This window comes from Poromitra crassiceps (genome assembly GCF_964638095.1).
Source record: "Poromitra crassiceps genome assembly, chromosome: 15".
Classification (NCBI taxonomy): domain Eukaryota; kingdom Metazoa; phylum Chordata; class Actinopteri; order Beryciformes; family Melamphaidae; genus Poromitra; species Poromitra crassiceps.
This window is the reverse complement of record NC_139634.1, coordinates 36,612,126-36,633,973: the sequence shown is the minus strand read 5'-3', so window position 1 is coordinate 36,633,973 and position 21,848 is coordinate 36,612,126. Positions and strand designations below refer to the sequence as shown.

The 21,848-nt window shown below is 46.5% G+C and overlaps 1 protein-coding gene across 1 annotated transcript in view; it reads right to left on the bottom strand.

Annotated features, from left to right (window-relative positions):
* fat4 (FAT atypical cadherin 4) overlaps window positions 1-21,848 on the bottom strand; it is a gene marked incomplete at its 5' end in the record, with an annotated part of 141,699 nt that overhangs the window by 56,988 nt on the left and 62,863 nt on the right. The window contains 4 exons of the mRNA XM_083652436.1: window positions 924-1,846; window positions 5,845-6,195; window positions 7,225-7,486; window positions 14,153-14,284. Coding sequence (XP_083508562.1) covers window positions 924-1,846; window positions 5,845-6,195; window positions 7,225-7,486; window positions 14,153-14,284 — 1,668 coding nt within the window. The remainder of the gene's footprint in view (window positions 1-923; window positions 1,847-5,844; window positions 6,196-7,224; window positions 7,487-14,152; window positions 14,285-21,848) is intronic.

Below are 21,848 nucleotides of genomic sequence, written 5' to 3'. Positions count from 1 at the left end.
ATAATAATTCAGTGACCAAAAACCAAAACTACAGTCGGCCTATATTTTAGATTCTTTAAAGTAGCCACCCTTTGCCTTGATGGAAAGGCAAAGACTTTCCTACATAGGCATCAACTTCACAATTTCTATTTGTCTAAGAAACACATTTCAAGCATTGAAGATCACAATAACGTGACTCCCTCACCTCTAGAATGGTCTGGGAACTACCTAACGATTGCTTCATAAAATAGTCTGACTTTTCTCCTCATGCGCCATCATAAAAACTCTTCTATACTATACTTCACGACTATACGTTTTCAACCACAATGCATTGTGGGCCTCCCAGCCTTTCCTGGCTACACACAGGCACAGTCAGGTTCGCTTACAGATGTTCCTGTGTGGCTCCTGGACTCAGTCCCACACATAACTGCTGCCTCATTTCCTCAGCAGGTACACAAGCTGGAGGAAATGGAAGGGAATTGCCTCCGTCACTGGAAATCACTCCTTTCCCTCCATTTGTTATATATGGCTCATTTAGTCATCATGCTAGTCGGGAGCCTAATTGCCCTGCCATGTAATTTAACCCAGTTTCATATTTCAGTCAAATCCTGAAAAGCGCAAATTGTGCTGAGCAAATTGCAGTCATATATCATCTCTTTATCGTTTCAGTCAAATATTTGTTATGGTCATTCACAGAGTGAGACCACCCTGTACAGTGGTTCAGTTACACCGATCCTATATACACATACCTGTACTTATTAGGTTAGCATTGCTACGAATTCAGTTAAGCCATTAGCTCATTTACAGTCTTAAGGATAACATATAAAACACTGCCTTGTTTTCACTCAGGAGGTCCTGTCCATTCATTTTAATAGCGTCCTAACCACTTGAATTTCAAATGAATGACCTGAAAAAAGAAACTAAAAAAACAACAACACACTGACCTGCAGGATGTTTCTTGGTAGGTTCTCGAGGTTCTCCTGAACGTTCACAGTGTAAGGAGAGAGCTCGAACACAGGTGGGCAGTCGTTGATGTCCAACAGCACGATGTTAACTGTTGCCCGGTCCACTCTGGGGCTGCTGCCGCGGTCGGCGGCTTGGACCACCAACGAATAAGACGAGCGCGCCTCGCGGTCCAGCTGCTTGGCCACAGAGATCACTCCTGTGACCGAATCGATCCGGAAGTCGGAGTTGGTGTTGCCCCCTGCGATCGAAAAACGGATCTGCCCGTTGGTGCCCTCGTCGGCGTCGCTGGCGAACACCTGGATGACGTCGGTCCCTGTCAAGGTGTTCTCCTCGATCTCAATGTCGTAGATGTTCTGCGAGAAGCTCGGCGTGTTGTCGTTGACGTCCAGAACCATCATGGTCACGTCCATTGTTGAAGACAGAGGAGGCTCGCCTTTATCTGTAGCCATAACTGTCAGAGTGTAGTTGGACATCTCCTCTCGGTCGAGTTCCCCGACCAGCCGGACGTCTCCGTCGATCGTACCGATGCTGAACTTGCTGCCAAAGGGCCCCTTGAGGGAGTACTCCACGTAGCTGTTGGGCCCACTGTCGGCGTCTGCAGCCTGGGCCGTGAACACCACCGTGTCCACTGGCGTGTTCTCCTGGATGTAGGTCATCTTCTGCGAGGTGAACGTGGGCGGGCAGTCGTTGACGTCCAGGAGGATGATGGACACCTGGGCTGTGCTGGTGAAGCGGGTCATGGGAGGAGGAGCCAGGTCGTGGACTGTGACGACCAGGTTGTAGAAGGACTGGGTTTCCCTGTCCAAGGCCTTCTTCGTCTGGAGGACGCCTTCCTTGGTGATGTCAAAGTGGCCCTGGGGATCTCCTGATGCAATTCTGTAGGAGAGCTGAGCATTTGGACCTGGAAGACATGCCAACAAACAGATTGTTCACAACTCAATTATAGGTGATAATGTTATTTGGTAACACTTGATTTGGATACAGAGTATCTGTATAACATTTCAACAGCTCATTAGTTGACACTCAACAGTTAAACTGTTTCGCTTTTATCTGTAGATGTTTGTTTAACGGGTTCTGTTTGCTTCCCGTTCCACACACCTGATTCTTATCACCTAGAGCTACTAAATTATTCTGAGACTATGTACTGTAGGTATGTTCATGAATTGTCACGATATACTCTATAGATACTCTGCACAAAAGTGAGAGTTGAATTGTTGAATGTCAACTAATAAGCTGTTGAAACGTTACAAATAATTTGTACACTCTCTGTAGGTTAACCCTTTAAGTCACGGCGGCATTTCAAAGCTGCAAAAGGCAACTTGACGTGTTGGCCGCTCCAAATGGTAGCAGCAGTATTGAAACTCCAATACCCAGAAATCCTGTCAGGTGAGGTCAGTGAACTCGCCTCATAACAAATGCTTTACGCCAAAAGGAAAGAAAAAAAGACGGGAGATCGAATGTTGGTGAGTCAAGCTTTCTTTGGAGGCACTGCTCACTGTTTGGATTTCACTCTTCAGTTTCACTTCATCACTCCGTGTGTGTGTGTGTGTGTGTGTGTGTGTGTGTGTGTGTGTGTGTGTGTGTGTGTGTGTCTGTGTCTGTGTGTGTGTGTGTCTGTGTCTGTGTCTGTGTCTGTGTGTGTCTGTGTCTGTGTGTGTGTGTGTGTGTGTGTGTGTGTGTGTGTGTGTGTGTGTGTGTGTGTGTGTGTACAGTACCTCATGCCAGAATTAAATGTGGACAAACAGCGAGCATCTACAGGGTCTCACTCCTCTCTTCTCTATCACTGATAGGCTGATTAGGGCTGATAAGACGGGTGTATTTTTTTACATAAACATCTTACCAAGTGCATCATCTGTCATTGATAGTGTCAAAACAAATGGATCTAGAAGGAACCATTTAATATGACCTTGAATGAAAAAAAATACACCCACAAAAGACCCAGATATTGCAGATAACAAACAGTGAACACAATAGGTAGAGGTCGAGTTCTGGTATTTTTGACTGGCGTTCATTGTTGCACGTGTGATTGTTAGGTATATGAGTGAGTTAGGCATGTCTATTTGTTATCCACATCCATTTCCACACATTGTGCGCGTTCAACAGCTGGAGTCTCTGGCTGCCGCTCTTGTCCTCCAACTGGACGCTCCATTCATGTAGCATGACGGATCGTTATCAAAAGAGAAACACCACCGCAAAACCCACTTCCGAAACTGATAGTGGTGCTGTTCGACAGTTTGGGGAAAATCCCTCACAATTGAAACATTTATTTCAATGACATAACTGCAGTGCACGGCCGCATGTAGTAAACTATCTAACCTTGAAATCTGGCCTAATCGGCAGTCGGGAGCCAGGGGTCCAAATGAGCTTAAATTGGGCGTCCGTAATTCAACTCAACGGGGTATTCATGTGTAAAGCGCCGGCACCTTCCCACACTCTGGTGCGTGTTTACAGTACACAAGTGATCTCTTATCAAACGCTCGAGCGCTACTTCCATCCGAGTTTAGCAGACAGAATCTCAAGGTCAGAGGTCAGGGCCTTAGGAAGCGCTAACAATGGCGGCGTTTTATTTTGACAGTGGGAAAGCGGCGAATGTATATCTGAGACTAGGACGCGGTCAGATGATGTGGACAGCGGAGGAAGAAGCCAGACTCTGGTCGAGACGGGGCAGGAATGTAGGTCACAATAACCACATTAGGCCTGCTCGACGCGGTAATTACAGTAGGGAGGGAGTAGTCAGTGACGGGTTCAAATACCACACAGCACTTCATGTACACGAACCCGCCACCTGAAACGCAGGGAAAAACTTCACCCACTTAATCATACGGGTGAGGATGCTATATTTCATCGCGTCACTCATGCGTGACATGAAATAAAAATGGGAAATAAAATGTCGGTTTGATAGATACTGTGTAACCAACTGTCATAACAAAATGACAGGCTTGCATTATATTAAAATGGTACGGCTTGCTCACACTTGATTTATGTAACATGACAGACACGTTTTATAATTACATCATATACTGTACTACTGAATTATGCTGACAGGACAGTTTGCTTTGGATATTCTGACACCTCGGTGATACTCAACCATGATTTAGCAAGAAGTATTGGAGTTCTGACATCTTTTATTCTCCATTTTGTTCCTACATTGCAGCAATACGAATGATCTTGATTCAGCATTATTCTTGTTTCTACCGTAAACAAAGTATACGGTTCAAAATATTGCTTAGAAAATCCCAGAGAAAGCAGTTGTGAAAGTGTTTAAGACCCAGTATGGAGTATAGAGCTAAACTGGTGCAAAAATTGCCCCATCAAACAGGTAGGTTTTATTTCTGATTATGTGATTAGTTTTGTAATTGACATTTGACCGGCATCAAATTCACCAAATACAATAAAACCTCCCTCTCCTTTCATGATTCAAGATTCAATATAATTGCAATAGCCATAGTGAATAATCATATTACTAACGAGAAATGTGTCTTTGTGCCGTATGCAGCGCAGCGACGGCGGCAATAGCAGAAGATAGAGTAAACACAAAACAATCTCAATCTCAAAGTGGCAAAGAGATTATTTCAAATTCAGCAAATACTATCTATTATATTCACTTCCCTATAACTTTTTTGTGGACTCAATATGATAAAATAGATGCAATTCAATACTGGAACAGTACACACTGAAAATAATTGATCTTAACCGGTTAACGTAGTTAACACATTGAATGCCAGCCATGTTTTCATTCCTGTAGGTAAGTTGTGCCAGGGGTGTTTTTGACGATTCTGGCTCATTTTAGAAACAGACGAGGATTCTTTTCTGTTAAGAATTCATGAACACCAATCATCTAAAAATAACTAATAGAATGTGTGCTTTCTCTGTCTAAAAGAGTTAGTTTGCAGAGTTAGTAGTTATGTAGATATTAGCCGTTGAGTACAGCATGGTTTCAGCGTCTGGAAATTTATTCAGAGATAAATGGCTTTTTGTGAAACAGTCACTTTAACCATTCATTTTTGGCATCAGTAAGACCGTCAGACATTCTAAACAATAGTTTTGAACAGTAATTTCCTCCATAACAACAGGAAACACCCCTCTCATTCAAACTCCTCCCTCCGTGTGTCTTGTGTCCTCCTGGCTGTACAGCGGGCGTGTCAGAAGCGCTTTTGCTGCTGCCTGCCTGTGTGCCTGCCTGCCTGCTTGCCTGCGTGCAGACGCTCCTTGTGCGAGTCAAGATGGGCCGGGGAATGCGTGGGCGATGGGCAGATGTTGATTCTGGCCTTTCTGAGGTGTTTCAAAGTGTGTTTCACCTATGATCTATTTTGCAAATCGCTCTCCGCTCTCTGTGTGCTGCTGCCGGTGCGCGGCCGCTCTCAGGCAAGACAAGTCTTGAATGGATTACTGTGAAATCGCCACGGCATTTCCTTGAACGGCTTGGTCCCGCGGCAGTTTTTTCTTTGATTTCGGTCGTCTGGGGGAGCACTGTCAACACTTAGTGGGTCGGTAAAATAGATTATACACATTATCTTGCTCCAATAGTGATCTCGAAGATGTAAAAGTTGTTGATTGATGTACCACCGTCAAAAAAAAAAAAATGTTTATGTAAGACGAGTTAGCTCGTCCTTGGCACTTAAGCGCTGGATTATGTAAGACGAGTTAGGTCGTCTCTGGCACTTAATGTGTTAAGTATAACTTTAATTTAGTGTATGGTTGTTCATGATCCTGGATGGTGGGTGAGGGCAATGCATTTGGAAATTGTTTAAGAGCTACATTGGTTCTTTGAAGAACCTTATTCTGAAAGGTTCTTAGTGGAACCAAAAATTGTTATTCTATGGCATTACCCCGAAGAATCTTTATTTTTCTTTGTACAAGCAGTTAACAACTCCCATGTATTTGACCGTGTCTACCTACCATCATCAGCATCACTGGCTCCAACAGTGACGATGCTGGAGCCAGGAGGCAGACTCTCGGACACGGAGGTGCTGTACACGGAGGTGTTGAAGACGGGTGGGTTGTCGTTCATATCCAGGACGTTGAAGTAGACTCTGACGGTGCTGGCCTGCCCCCCGCCGTCCTGCCCCCTGGCCGTCAGGATGTAGTACTGCTGCGTCTCGTAGTCCAGTGCCCGCGTCACGTTGAACACCCCCGTCACCGGGTTGAGGAGGAAGGTCTCGTCCTCGTCGTCCTCCTCCAGCGAGTAGGTGATCTCTCCGTTCACGCCCAAGTCCGAGTCGCTGGCCAGGATGGCCGCCACGATGGAGCCTGGGAGAGTCAGACAGGACTCGTATTAAAGGAGTGACAGCCAAGTAAGATATTCACTTCCCTACAACACACAATGCCCATAATATATCTGCAAGGGGTTATTAGGTTATTATTGATGAGTAATGACGCGCATTGGCATTTAGAGAGCAAACGTATATAGCATGATGATATATTATACATTCCTATGTTTCCAATGTGAAAATGTGACTTTGTAATGAAACAGATAGATTTCAGTATTAGTCATAGATTACTTAATGCCCCTTCTAAAAGTGTTTGCACTTTTAGCGATAGTTGTGTGCGTTCTGTCAATATCAAAATGATTTTCTCTCTCTAAAATTAGCTAACCTAATTGTCCCTAATGTGAATGCTCCTTTAGAAGAAAGTTTTGTACTTTCGTCGATAGGTCTGTCCCTTCTCTCAAGAAGAAAATGAGTTTCTCTCTCTCAAATTATTGAACTTAATTGTCCCTAATGTGAAAAAGTGACTTTGTTTGTGTCGATCACAGGCTATGGTAAGGGGCCAGGGAGGTGGGGCCTGTGCCACAGAGTTGTCAGTGAAGCTGATAGATCTCAGTATTAGTCATATTACTTAATGCCCCTTTCAAAGAAAGTTTTTGCACTTTTAGCAATAGTGTCTCTTCTTCTCAATAACAAAATCATTCTGTCTCCATTTGATCCGAGCCAGTGGCCACATTGGCCAACTGACACAAATTGAGTCAGACAGAAAGGACGACAGTGAGGATTTGGAGGAGCTTCAGTGGGCCTAATAAAGATGACCAAAAAGATAAAATAAGAAAGAACAAACTTTAAAAAGCTATGACACAATATCTGCCCTCAGTAAGTTGAGGCTCTTGACCACCTTAACAGAGCTGAAGTCTAAGGCCTTTCATAGAAGACGCACCTACTAACTTTCCTTGGATGTCAAACGTTTCTTTTCTAGGTCTTTTAGGTGTTTCGAGGTTTCAAAACACTGATTGTGTTGCTTGAAGTTGGTTGGATGCATTACTACTGTGTGAAACTGCGGCCGTACCTGGCGCCGTGTCTTCAGGGATATCAAAGGAGTATGTTCCTCGCGAGAACTTGGGCGTGTGGTCGTTGACGTCACTGACGGTGATGTTCAGTCTCATGTCAGAAGACTGCTTTCCATCGTCTGCGCGCACCAGGAGGGAATACTTTGAACGGCGTTCCCGATCCAGCTTCTTGGTGGCGATCAGATCGCCGGATTCGGGGTCGATCCGAAAACTGTCATCCGCCCCGCTGATGATGGTGTAAGTCACAAGAGCGTTGGGACCCTGAGGAGAAAAAGCAAACAAATTGTTTCACATGAGAAAGATATAAACATCTTATTTGATATGGTTTGAGTCAATTAAACCTCCAGTTTAGTCTCCAGTTTTTATAGGTTATGATATCTGATATGTAGCGTTTTTTTATGCTCGACTTGCAAAAGTTCAAAGGATTTTTGCATAGTCACATGTTTACAGATCAAAACCATAAACTTAACATTGAGCAGAAATGTGGAGTCAGTTGAGTTTGTGAGTTTGTCTCAGGCAGCGAACCAAACCAAATTTGAAGTCAATATTTGGTAACTAGGTTTTTCTAGACAGCATTGTTCCAACTCAGGAGGATGCAGACAGAAAGGGAAAAATACCAATTACAGGTCTCAGATGTGAGTTCTCAGGCGGCGAGGAGGAAGCCAGGCCATCATGAGGACAGCATCAAAGCAATTCTATCTGGCAGGATACCAGCCCGTTTAAAACACATGTTAGCGTGTCGTGTTAGCGTGTCCGTGTCTCCAGATCACACTACCTACTGTCCAGGATGAATGAAAGCCTTCCCTGTTTAAAGGGACAGCCTGGCCTATTCTTCACAAATCAGCACCCTTCTACCAAATCGTGGTGGTAGTGGTAAAAATACACGATAGAACGTTTTGTAGTAGTAAAATAAAATACATAATAGAACAGTTTGAAAGGGAAGGGGACGTATACGACTCGATGATTTTGTCCTGCACTAACATTGCTAGCAGGAGACTGGTGAAAATGTCATCGAAGTAACAAAACTCATAAAAACGTCCTGAATGTTTTTTGACTAGAGATCGGCACGTGTCTAAACCCTTCGTTAGAAATCTGTCATAAAAAGCGACATCAGTTTGGTACGACTTCACTGCCGTATCCTATAAGAACATGTTATATAGAAAGGCAACGCTCACACACGGGGAGGGAGGGAGAGAGAGAGAGAGAGAGAGAGAGAGAGAGAGAGAGAGAGAGAGAGAGAGAGAGAGAGAGAGAGAGAGAGAGAGAGAGAGAGAGAGAGAGAGAGAGAGAGCAGCACGGGAGCTGAATGGCGATACTCTCGTGAGACTCACTCTTACTCTTTGAACTTTTGGGGGCTATAGTGTTCCTCTATAAATGCAACGAATAGATCCCCTTAGACGCTTGGACAAGTACAAGCGCCATGACACATGTGATAGCTATAGCGCGGGGGGCTTTGGAACGGGAGAGGGGGGGGGGACTGAACGCGATATGACATCTGAATAAGCCCGGTGACAGAGCCCTGACTTTTATGGTTGTGCTGGGGACAATAGCAAGATCAGACAACTGTCTCTCTGCGTGTCTTCTGCCAACGAGGACAAAGCTACATCAAAAGCTGCTGCTATTCACTGGGACGAAGCGGAGGCTCTCGTTACAAGCTGGTTAAAAGAGCTAAGCTAAAAGAGACTCTTTCAGCGATGAGCCGTGTTCGGGATACTTTTTGATCAGGCCGGGACAATGGCGAGGCTTATGGGGATATGAGCAGCATTAAGCGGCGTTTTCCACTCAAATCAGCCCCGTTACTGCTTTGGTAGGCAATGAGATCATCTCAGAACTTTTCTGAGAACATTACAAACTGTGTTTAAAATATCCTTTCACTGGTGAACTCACACAGTATTGTTGAGGGAACTGGAAGAGTAATTGCTATAGCCTTGGATGGAGATACATACACCTGCCTAGTACCGGTATTATCGTTGATTGACTGCACTGTCTGCTGTAGTGTGTGCTTGGACAAGAAGAACAAGAATGTTCTTCTTGTCCAAGGCTGAGAGTGCCAGAGCCCCGAGAATTTCATTTCGTTTTTTTTATATACCTTTTTAACGCAGATTAACTTGAACTTGAACTTGATTGAAAGGCTGAAGTGGGCGAGGAGAAGATATTATTCCACTATTTTTTTTTGACGATAGAAGGGTTTGACCAGATCTGAGACATCTGAATTAAATATTGAAATACACTCACTTTGTCATTCCCTTCTTTTGTTTGAGCAGACATTCTGCGTCAAGTTAACGAGCCAACCAGTGTGTGATCACAAGTCAATATCGTACAGCCAAGTCCATGTCACACGGTCAAGTCCATGTCACACGACCAAGTCCATGTCACACGGCCAAGTCCATGTCACACGGCCAAGTCCATGTCACACTCTTATCTCTTTCCCATGGACGCTTTTACCACAGATCAAACCCCTGTCGCTCTGACCTTGTGTCTCATTGCATTAGCAGAGCCCGCTGGCTCTGAGGTCCAGGACCCGTAAAACAGAGAGAGGAGAGGAGGAGGGAGAGAGAGGAGAGGAGGGAGAGAGAGGAGAGGAGGGAGAGAGAGGAGAGGAGGAGGGAGAGAGAGAGAGAGAGAGAGAGAGAGAGTGAGAGAGAGAGAGGGAGAGGAGGAGTGAGAGAGAGTGAGAGAGAGCGTGAGGTTCTGCTCATCTTAAGGACCCTGCTGTCATCAATCAGTGGCCCCAGATCTGGCAATCCCATCAGCCACCTGGGCTGCAGGCCGGAACCCAACACCCGCAGGCTGCCAATTAACTTTCTGATAGGGTTCAAAAGCAGAGCAGGAGGGGCGGAGGCATGCGCACACACACACACACACACACACACACACACACACACACACACACACACACACACACAAAACCAGTCACCACTGACTTCAGTTAAGTACAACTGAAGTCAATGGGGACCTGTTCTCTTTCTCTCTCTCGTTGTGCTGCAGCCTCCCTGTGCGTTATACAAACGTCACCTGGGTGTGTTTCATTTGGCATGAGGGGGAGTAGCTGATGACAGAATTTTCATTTTGGGGTGAACTGTTCCTTTAAGTACTTTGATCAGTCTACACACACACACACACACACACACACACACGCACGCATGCACACGCACACACGTACACTAACACTGACCACTCTCTTGACCTTCACTAAAGAGTCTGCCTACTTTACAGCTCTCCAAAGACACACTGGGTTGTTGGGGGGGGGATAAAAGAAAAAAAGAGGACAACGTTGACCAATCAAACAGCAGCGTTGCAGGGAGCACAGCGTCTACCAGACTGCAGCAGAAGGAAACTCATTTAGCAGATGAGTGGTTTTTGGGAGCGAGCGGGTTCCTACGAGAAGCGTAGAGGTGCGAAGCAGACAGCGCCGCCGGGGAAACTGAGCTTCCTGTACGCCGCGGCCCCCCGAGCGCCCCGACGGCCAATCATAACACAGACTGCTGGAAAACAGGCGGCGTGTTGTCACCGGGACCTTCAAGATAAAGGCTTTGAAGGAGCCGATGTCCCATCTTGTCTGAGTGTCAATCTGTTTGGAGAGCGTTCAAGAACTGCAAGAGGAGGCTGCAAATAAGCAGAGCTCCGGTGCTTTGTGCTAGACGCCTCTGGAACACATTACTTGTTCATTCTGGGGCCGAGCTGACTCTCTCAGAGACCTCTCCTAAAACAGCCATTGTTGTAGTTTTCTTCATTAAGAACGCCCTTTTTTTTCTTTTTTATACCTGCGACATATTTTCCACATTAGGTCAGAGTGGTAATAAAAAATGTGCGAGTTTCTCTCCAAGAGCACAAAAGGCAGCGTATTTCATTGGAATGAGGTGAGAAACATTTTCAGAGAGGCCTAACCCCCCCCGCATTAGACAAAAGACTAACGTATATATTGCTTTTTCTTCTTCTTCTTCTTCTTCTTCTTCTCTCGACCGGAATGCAACCTCTTTACTTCTTCTGGGGTGGAAATGGGTGTAGCGAAAAACGGATGCGTAGAAACAGCATTTTAATAGGCTCACACATGAATCCCACATGTAGCACTGTTAAATGGGATGGGATCATTATGATGTCTGAATTCAGCCGTCAGCTGGCCAACAGCTTTGCTGCACTCTTGGCTCCTCCACGCGCGCTCACACATGTGGCTTTCTCTCCACACGGGCCTCCAATGCGTTCCGTACGCTTAGTGTCAGCGCAACTTCAGCTTCCTGCGTAAGGATGTGGGCAAAAGGCTTGGCCCGGCCTCATATCTTGGCTCCGGCTGAGAGTTGGAATGAAGTAAAGGCTCCTATTTAGCGTTCCTATTCATGGCCCACGCTGAAAGTTTGGGGTAAACATCTCCTCACAAACCTGCAATTCCTGAAAAGACTCCACGACATTCCCTTTTTTGGGTTCCTCACTGATTTGTTTTCGCGTCCGACGACGACCTCGCAGAGAAAAAAGCAGTTTCCCCCCCCCCGTCTCGCGGAAGCTTCTTCTATCTCGATCATCTGCATAATGTATGAATATGTAAATGTGAATGTTAAATTTTTTACTAACGTCTAAAAAAAGTGTGTTGCCCTAAAGTTCCAATTTGTGGAACACAGCTCAGGCCGACGACGCTCCACTTAAATTCAGATACGGGGGGGGAGGGGGGTGAATCACTACACAGTTTGATTTCAATGCCATATGCTAAAACCTTTCAAGATCAAAGCTCGGAATACTTTGGCGCTGAAGAAATAATCAAATACTGTCCTTAAAATCCCCCTCTTCTTGAAAGTACTGACCTGACTCCAGGTTCTGAGATTTACAGTCAATATAGTATCCCGGATAAAAGAAGAATGGCAAAGAAGAAGGAAGAAGTGCGACTGACTTTTCTCACATTCAGACCCTGAGAGAAGAGGCTGAGGCAGCAGCTGTGCAATAAAAGACGTGTGGCCCCACAAGTTCACATTCAATCCGACTCCATATATTCCCTCTCTTTCTAATCTCTCTCTCTCCCTCCTCCTCCACGGCTGGACTTTTTTCACCATCCGCTTCCTTCACTGTGTCCTTTGGCTGGGCCGAGGCACCGCAGACCTCGGAGATGCTGGGAGGGCCCCGGCGTTTCGCTCACTGCAGGATTTAATGTCCATATCCTGCCTGAAGCAGCGAGAGACGGAGCCTCCCACTAATTGAGAGCGATGCCAGTGATGTAATGTGAACTATGGGGGGGGGGGTCTCAGAGCACCGGGGCCCCGAGAATCAATCTCTGGGCCCGATCTCCTCCGGGCTGTGTGACACGCGTGGCCTCCACACATCTCAGATAACGTCAACAACACGAGAGCAACAGACGATTTCTGTGTGTTTGTTTGTGTGTGAGAGAGAGAGAGAGAGAGAGAGAGAAGGAGAGAGGGAGCGAGAGAGAGAGAGATGAAAGTTGCGGGTCTGTGTGTTTGTGTTTATGTCCACGAGTGAAGCGGAGTAATCTGTCTTGGCCACTGTGTGTCACTGTGTGTAGTCAGGTAAACTAACAAAGCACATCTGCTAATAATAACCCGTGAGGAAGAAGTCTTACTGCGGTGGTTGCTCTCGTTATGGAGCCCTCTCACCATGGCCCCCATTTTCACTTCAACATTTTTACAGATAATGATGGGCTTACTTAATTGCATACATATATGCATGTATTCTATATACAGATGTGTTTATGCCATTTACATTGCGATAATCATACTATAAAGCAAGGAATCTCTGTCTGTCATGTATGCAAGTAGCCGATGTGATCGTGCTTCCCGATATCTCGAGAAGCGTTCGTCCGACCTACGTAACACTTGGCGGGTGTATTGCTGGGGAGGGACCCAAGGACGTGCAGTGTCGTATTTGCTGCAATTTTGGAATCGACACGTTCAATGCACTAGTTCATCTAATTCACCCACAGTTTTGACTGAATTCGGGTTAAAGCTATATACTGTATCGGTTTGTTTTTATATCAGGCTGATGTTTAACCTTGCGAAGCAGCTGGATTCGCAAGATCGCGCGAGAAATCCCTTACCATGCTCCAGCCTATTGGTTTAGCTCAGACCAATCAGAGTCCAGAGGCAGCTACAGTACAGGCAGGATTTAGGTGTGACGCCAGCAAGAGCGAGCGTGTGATAGACGGTGATGGACAGATGGTTCATCCAATCACCTGGCTTGCCAGGTGTTTTTTGAACGCGCCTGCCCTTTTTCGAAAGAGTTTTCCAAGGATGGGTTCCAGATGGTTGGTTCTGTGTAACAAACCATCATGGCAGCATGGGGTTAGCTGATATTGACCTTTTATTAAAGATCAGATATGATGGAGGTTCCTCACTGACCACAGGTATAGAAAAACAGAGCGAGAAGGAAATGAGTTTCATTTTTCTTTTCATTGTTTTTGTCATGTTTTTGTAAAGCGATTCTTCATTTAAAGCAGCGATTCATCCCACAGTTTCTCATGGATGTTCTAAAAGTTTCCCCTAACAGTGAGTAGGTGCGATGGGTCAACCAGCGTTAAGTAGCTGCTAACCCGCCTAAAACAACTTCATCTGTATTTGTTTTTAGTGGAAGGTTTTAGTGTCTGATGATGGCCTAAATGCTGTTTAGACTCTGCCAAAGAGTCCATTTCAAACAGAAACATTGAATCCTTGTACTTTTTGGCATTAAAATGGTCAAATTGAAAGATACTGAATATCAGCCGAAAACACTGGCTATCAGCAGCTTCACTCAAAAACCCATATCAGTCAAACACTCATTTGAATCCACAGTGGTTCTACACTCCAGGTCCAGGAATGCAATACTAATAATACGTAATAATAATACTTTTTAGTTTAATCGCTTCCAGGACGTTTATTCTGAAAGCACGCGAGGGGAAAACGGGCAAAGAAAAATTGTCAGACAGAACAGAAACTCGTGGGGAGCCTTTACCTCGTCCGCATCCGTGGCTGTTAACTGCATTATCTTGAAGCCATCTCCGATGTTCTCCTCGATGGTCACGTCGAGAAGATCGTTGGGGAAAACGGGCGGGTTGTCGTTGACGTCCTGCAGCGTAATCTCCACCTGAGGAGGAAGCATAAAGACCGTTAGCGTTTCCGCTCCAGCTCTGCCAAACTGCCTGCTGCAGCCGTTAAGGTTCAACTGCTGCAGAGGAAAGCTTCTCCAGGAGGCTTCTTGGATTTCGGGGCTGATGGACAGGCACCTCAGTGGGGAAAGTTATCTAAACCCTTCAAAGGCAGGAGAGGAGAGACTGTGAAATGATAGAGGACGTGTTTTATATTCACATGTGGTCCGGTACAGTAGTGCATCGGCTTGAATAGTGGAGTGTAGCAAAAACCCGAGGAGACTGACCCATTGTTTCAAAACTGTGCAAACTGAAAAATTTCCATTTTACATAGCAAAAGTTCCAGCATTGTTATTTCGGTGACGGTCATTTGGAGTTGCTAAGTGTTGACTGGAGAGTTGTTTATTCACTCACAGAGCTGATACAGAACGGCTCTGGTGCAGCTTTTCAAAAATTCAAGTGTTTCATTGTGATGGTGTGAACTTAAATAAACACGGGCATAGTGTTGACTTTCCACACTCGCCCAATTTAAATTGGCACTGGCTGACGCTGCGTCGGCATTTCGTTGACGCTCATTTCGAGAGTGGCATACAATGACTAGGATAATCACTATGAATAAACCACACATCAGAGCTTCTCAAACACTTTCATGTCACCGAGCCTAAACAGATCCATCCACAAACACGCAGCTCAGAAGATATATTGACCTAGGAGGAATCTATAGGGTAAGATTTTCGTTGTTAATTTACCATTGAAATGTTGAACTGTAAAAACTAATTGAGATCATTTCAAGTTAACTCAATTATCGTGACATTTTTACAGTAACTGTTCGTCATTTTGCGGGGCACCCCTAAGACCTCATCCGGGACCACTATGAGAAGCCTCCATAAGCCGTTCTAACACGGGACCGTTAATAACAAGTTTAAGGACTCTGGTGACCTGACACCATCTCTCTTGACAGAAGTGCTCGCAAAGCAAATGCATAGCAGAGCTAAGGGAAACAGGAGAAGACTTATTTTTGGTGACATCACTATACTGTAAATGCCAAAACCACGTGCTTCCAATGGGAATCGAACCCACAACTGTTCAACCAAGACCTCCTGCAGCCGACCAGGAAGAAGAGGGCTCAGCTATCCGGATGACCGAGGGAACGAGGGAACCCTTGAGACAGTGAGAGTGAGACATGTATGGTTTCAGATGTCCTCTGTCTAGTAGTGCGGCGATATTACATTTCCACTCATATCCCACAACTTAAATGGCGATCCCCTCCATCTCATCCACTAACCCAAATATGCATTTCAAAGCCTGTAAACACGCTTCGCCCTTGAATCATAACAGACATTTTGCTCCGCATTTTCTCTGTTTATTGCTTCTATAAATATGGAGAAGCCCTGTTTAAATTCTCCAGCTATTGGATCTCCATTAATGTTGACAGCCATTATGGTCATTCTTGAGCCAGGCATCGCAAGATGCCACCACCTCCACTCCCCACCCCACCCCACCCAAAACACACACACACACACACGCACACACAGACGCACACACACACACACACACACCCCACGTGCGCGCGCACACACACACACACACACACTGATGCTATACGACGGAGCTGACATAGGAAATGGGAACAGAACAGCGGTTGAACGTCCACAATGGGTGAAGTTTTCTGAGGCAAAGCGAGTTTCCCTAAAGGCATTTACAGAGCAGACAATGGGCCTCAAGGCTACAGGACCACCAAGGTGTGTGTGTGTGTGTGTGTGTGTGTGTGTGTGTGTGTGTGTGTGTGTGTGTGTGTGTGTGTGTGTGTGTGTGTGTGTGTGTGTGTGTGTGTGTGTGTGTGTGTGTGTGGGGATGGGGGGTCTAAATGTACAGCAGTCTATTCATACATGGCCTTTGACAGCAAAAGCAGACCTCACAATTACATCCACTTTGCAACCAGCGGCGGCAGCAGGAACTCCTTCCTCTCAGCTGCCTCTGGCTCCTTTTGAAGAGCTACAGTACGTTTGTTAAAGATGAGCCAGTAAGAAAGGCTGGAGGCGGAGACGGCTTATATTTGTCTCGGAGCGTCGCTGAATAAAAGAAGCTGTTAATTGGTGCTCGTTTACGGGCTGGGTATCGTTTAAAAAAATCACGATACCTGTACCGATACCAGTGCCATACAAGTACTTCATTCGATACCTTGATTTGTCTTTAGCCCTACTTGTTTTGGACATTTTGCTTTCATCTCTGCATGAAGAACTGCCAACTCCATCACACACACACACACACACCGCTGGACTTCACCACCACAGACTGTGTGGGCTGTAGCTGCTATAGTGGCCAATCACATGCCGTGGCAGTGAATCGAAGAACACTTGTGGTGATTGGCTGCGAGCAAAACCATACACATAGTCTTTTTTTCTTTCTTTCTAGATCTGTGTACAAAAAGGATCAAATGCAGGTATCATTTGACTGGAGAAGTTTCAATACTACTTGGTACTACAAGGTATCGAGTATACCGATACCCACCTAATGCAGAACCAACTGACAAATCTCATCAGTGAAAACAAACGGTTCAGTGATGAGACCGACGTGTCATCTGAAGCGGTCGTCTTTTGTCTCCTGCGTGAGGAAGTTGTGTCCACGTATTAAAGCGACTCTTGTTTGTGTCTGTGCCTCTGCATGAGTGGAGATAATTACAGAGGAACAGGACAGATCATGTCCCGGGCACCGGCGATGCACAAGTCGCATAAACAACAAGTCACAAGTCACGACGACACAGCGGCTCTCGCGGCCCGCGAGCCACGAGGGAGCGGAGGGCAGAGTCAACAAACCATGAATATTTATCCGGCGCCCTCTGCTGTCCCCTTGATGTGTAAATAATGCAGGGCCCCACTTCTGAGGAGTGAACTAATTAGGAGAGAAGTGCAGTTTTGAGAAATGATTACAGCAGCGCGTGCTTCCAGTTTGCATTCCAAACTCTCCCGGGACGAGGAAGATATCAAAGAACTTTGGGTGGAGGGGGAAAAAAACACATCTGAGGAAGAGGAAGCAAGGTCAACAGGAAGGGGAGTGGGGAAGGGAGGGAGGAAGAGGAAGAGGGAGAGGTTTTGCTGGCTCTACCTGTCCGCTGCTCCAGGCATGCAGGCGGGCAGACCCAGACGCCCCAGCCGAGCCCAGGCAGGTGAAACACATTAGTTTACACGAGGTAAAAGATTGTGTTTCACGAAATGGACTGTTTCAAGTTGCAGCTGCTGCTAACGGGCTGCCAGGCCTCTATTATTTATGGCGCGCTATGAATGATTCACGCGTCAAGCGGTTCCTGAGCGCTGTCCATTATGACACGTTAAGTGATGCGAGCTTATTTGTCCAAAAAGGTTCAGGCTGGAGCATGCAGCACGCCGCCCGAGCCGCCATAAATCCATCTCCATAAATAAATCCCAAAGCTAACATGATCTGCGCTGAGGGACAGGTCGAAAACCTTCTGAGTTCTTATTACGTAATCTGGTCCCCTCTTCACAAATTTCATTAATTAATCATCATACTGATTTTTGCTGATTCATCCATTTAGATTTAGTAATGCAGACACTGCGACACGCCGCGTTCCAACATATTTAAACAAAAATAGACGCCCTTGAAGAAGTAAAAGCAGACTGCAGACGTTCAAGTGCACACACTCCTCTTCGGGAGTAAGACAATATACAAAAACAGTTTCTGCATCCCGCTGCTTTGTAATCAGTATGCGGCGCGCTCAGGAGAAACACGGGTTCTGGTTACAGGCCGGGCCTCGGGTCAAAGGCATCACTTTGCATCCGTGAGATCACACAACACAGCCCACGTTTCCCTCATATTTAAAAAAGTGGACGTTTCATTGGACCTAGAAAGCCTCATACTTGCAGCTCTGCCAAAGCACTGCACAGAGGCGGGGCAGGAGTGACTACAGGAGCGAGGCATCAATTCTCTTGAACGCAACCCCATATTTGTGCACATATTTTGTGAGTCAGTGCGTCATATAACCAGTAGGGGGCTGATGAATTGAACGAGCGCTGCTCTGCATTGCAGATGAGTGCACGGTTCCCCCGGCAGAATAAAAAGGGGTCAAATTCACATCATTAACACAAGCGTCTCCTCTAAACGCGGACCCGACTCGAGAAATGTGACCTTTGAGTGCAACTGATGCAACAGGGCTGAGCTCATTGGATCATAAAACCCGTATAGCGGGGCGCGCCTCCTGTGGGGAATAATCATTTGAAAATGATTAAATGTCTCGTTAGATGCTGCTGACGACTCGGGGTCAGGGGTCGGGGGAAGCGCCGGGCGACGTCCAGCTCTCGTTATGCTTGGCCTCGGCCGAGATTGAACGATTCCTTTCCTTGACGTGTTGCATCATCCATTTTTCGACCGATGCGTACGCGAAGCCCAAGTCTCGGGGCCCTGATGTGTCAAAAAGTGGGATCACAAAGCTATTCCACATATAGCACTTCATCACAGAGCCGCGCCAAAATCATATCCTGTTCAAAGAAATTACTCAGGCCTTGGCTCCGTTTGAGTCGCTAGATTTTTTATTTTTTTTGAATGCCAGATGCCAGACAAGTCAATAGTGAAGCCTTTGAAACATGTGCTGATTCCATTAATTAAAGATAAATAAAGGATCAAGGAGCGATCCTGTCCAAGGCATAAAGGCACTGTTTGTTTACATTGAAATGATGGTTATCTAAGGTTACATTAGACTAATACTGCAGCAGGGCCTGCTGTAATCGGAGGAAGGTGCTTGGAGATTGAGGAGGCTGGAGGAGGCTGGTGGAGCGCCGGCTGCTCGGCAGAGTGTTCCAACAGAAGCAGCCGAAGCACGAAGGCTCCGATTGCTGCGTTTCCCCAAAAAGAGCCAGCGAGTCGCCGGGCGATCCGTCTCATATTCAGCCCCTCAGACAGAGAGAGAGCGAGTGTGCGTCTCTTCCAACCGCCGACTGACTGCGAAGCCTTTCGAAAGCCCACCGGTGAGGTCAGTAAGGACATCCCGGCTAATAACCCGCAGCCATTTGACACAATGGATAAGGCTTAAAGAGACTTCTAATTAACTCCCTGCACGTTGGAAAAAAAACCATGCTCTCCCCAAAACGTCCCTGCGTCCTCTTTAAGAGCCACTGTATAGCATGAAGGAATCTGTCGCCCTCTCGACGTTGGAAATGGATTAACGACTGTCTAGAAAAAGGCCAGGCTCATCATCTATGCGTTTTGCCTCGCTTAATCTGAAAACAGTATGGCACGATCTGCGCGCGCAACTGATGAATGCCCCGCTATGTACGCTAAGAGAAAGCTAAAGTGGGTGATATAAACGCCACATTCGACGTAATTCATTTCCTGCAAGTCCTCGCTGGACAAAGACTATCTTTATGTCTCTCTATCTTCACTTCCCTCTCCTCCACCTCTCCTTGTGCTCATTTCGACTGTTTGGATATAACGTCAGAGACTCTTGGCTCCAGATTTATGAGGATGTTAGCTTAAGAACCCGTGGGTTTCTGTGGGTCAAGCACGCGGCTCTCTAAGTGCCATCTTGGCCCCCGTCCCTCAAGAACAAAAGGAAACATAAGTAAATAAAAGAAGACAATATGCTCCAGGTATAAACGATGACACGCGCCGCGCCGCTTCTTCAACACGTGCACAAAACGCGACCGGCTTGACTCGTCGAGCGAATGCCCCCCGCAGCACGACTCATCTTCCGACCGCAAGCCATCAGACTCGGCGACGTGCGCGCGCGCGCTCCGGAGACAGGAATCCGAGCGTGCCGGAGATGGGAATGTGCCCGGGAAAAAGCAGACAAAGCTGGACGTCGGCCAAACCCCAACGCACTGTGCAGAGGAGAAGTCAGGATACGATCATATCCCCCTCAAGTCCCCCAAAATCTTCTCCAGTCGCATGGAAAGAAGAAGACAGAGACAGAGAGAACGAGACAGAGACAAAACTAAACAAAACAGGAGTGCCTGCAAACGATCACAAAGCACCTCGGCCTTATGTAACCAACAAGGGGAGAGAGAGGAGAGACAATGGAGGAGTGCTTTTAATAAAGGGGATCACTGTCCTCTCAGAGGAGCACTTCACCAACTGTTAAAGGATTGTTTGTCTACAGCAGGCCCCCTTCAAACCCCCCGCAACTGCCCTCGCCAAGCCAGCTTCCCTCAGAGTCTTTTGGGCCGGGATACAGAATCCTGCAAAACGAATAACCCACCGGGCCGTCTGGACCGGCGTGTTTGCTTCGCAAGAAGTTCTGGGCTCGTCGACATCTCCGCACACAGGAGACCGGACACAAATCAAGATGAATGGCCATTTTTAATGCTCCTGTATCCGGCCGTGAGCAGTGCAAACCAGGGTTCCTCTTCACTATAAACAGCCATCTTTCATGCTCCATTGTTGGTACCGGGGAGAGTCGGATGGAAAGTTTAATTAGGCCTTGTGTGAGATCAGAGTACGGCTAATGGAGAAGAGACAAGATTTACCTATCCTTGAAGCCGGAGTGCAATTCAAAGCTATCATTGAAATTACCATAGCCTATTAAATGCTGTGCACACTGTATTCCTGGATAAAGAGGTTAGAAGAACATCAAAACAAGCGAATTCTCCATCGCGTGAGATGAAAGGTAAAAACAAAAGGCAAAAATAATTAGCCTATTTGTGAGAGAAATAGGCTTTGAAGATGTAGGGGGGGGGGGGAAGTATTTTCTTTTATCAGTTGTCTATCTCTTTTAAGGGCTCCTTAAGAAATGGAGGGAGACCAGAGCCGGAGTCAGGCGTCTAGCAGTCTCCAGTCCAGTGCTGGTGCCACGGACTCTGCGTGAGTCTACGGCCTTATCACGCCACTCTCTCCACCATTACCTTCAATTACAGCATTCAAACCACGTGGACCATGGAGGAGAGAGGAACGGAGAAACCACGTGGACCCTCATGGAGGAGAGAGGAACTGAGAAACGGAACACTTTCTAATTGCTTACGAAAACCCATCAAAAAAAGCCCTAACCAGATTTTCCACCGGGGGCTGGCTGTGGTAAAACCTGAGAACTTACAGAGCCGAGCAGAACCGGGCTGGCTGTGGTAAAACCTGAGAACTTACAGAGCCGAGCAGAACCGGGCCGGCTGTGGTCAAACCTGAGAACTTACAGGATAAATGACATCCAGAATTGAACGATGTTATTGCCTTCTGCTAATGGGCTTTTGATGAGATTGGTCTGATTTTGGGAGCCGTCATGAATATGTAAGAGTGGGAGATGGCTGCGATGGGCCTGGCACGCAGCGTCGGCCTTGACCTCAGAGGGGGTTTTAGCAGATAAATGCAAAATCTAAGTGATGCATAGACAAGGAATCTTGCTTGAAAGCCAAAGTGTGTCTGTAAGTCTTCTGGGAGGGGAGCGAGAGGCTTTACAGAGGCTATTACAGCATCCATTTAATAGTTGCTGTCCATCGGTGATTGATGCAGGAGATTTGCGGAGCTGGGAGGATGAGAGAGGCATCAGCCATGAATCCCTGTCTGGATTTAGCCTAATTATTCACAACTCCAGTCAGAGCCGTGGTGACAGCTCGTCCACCGGGC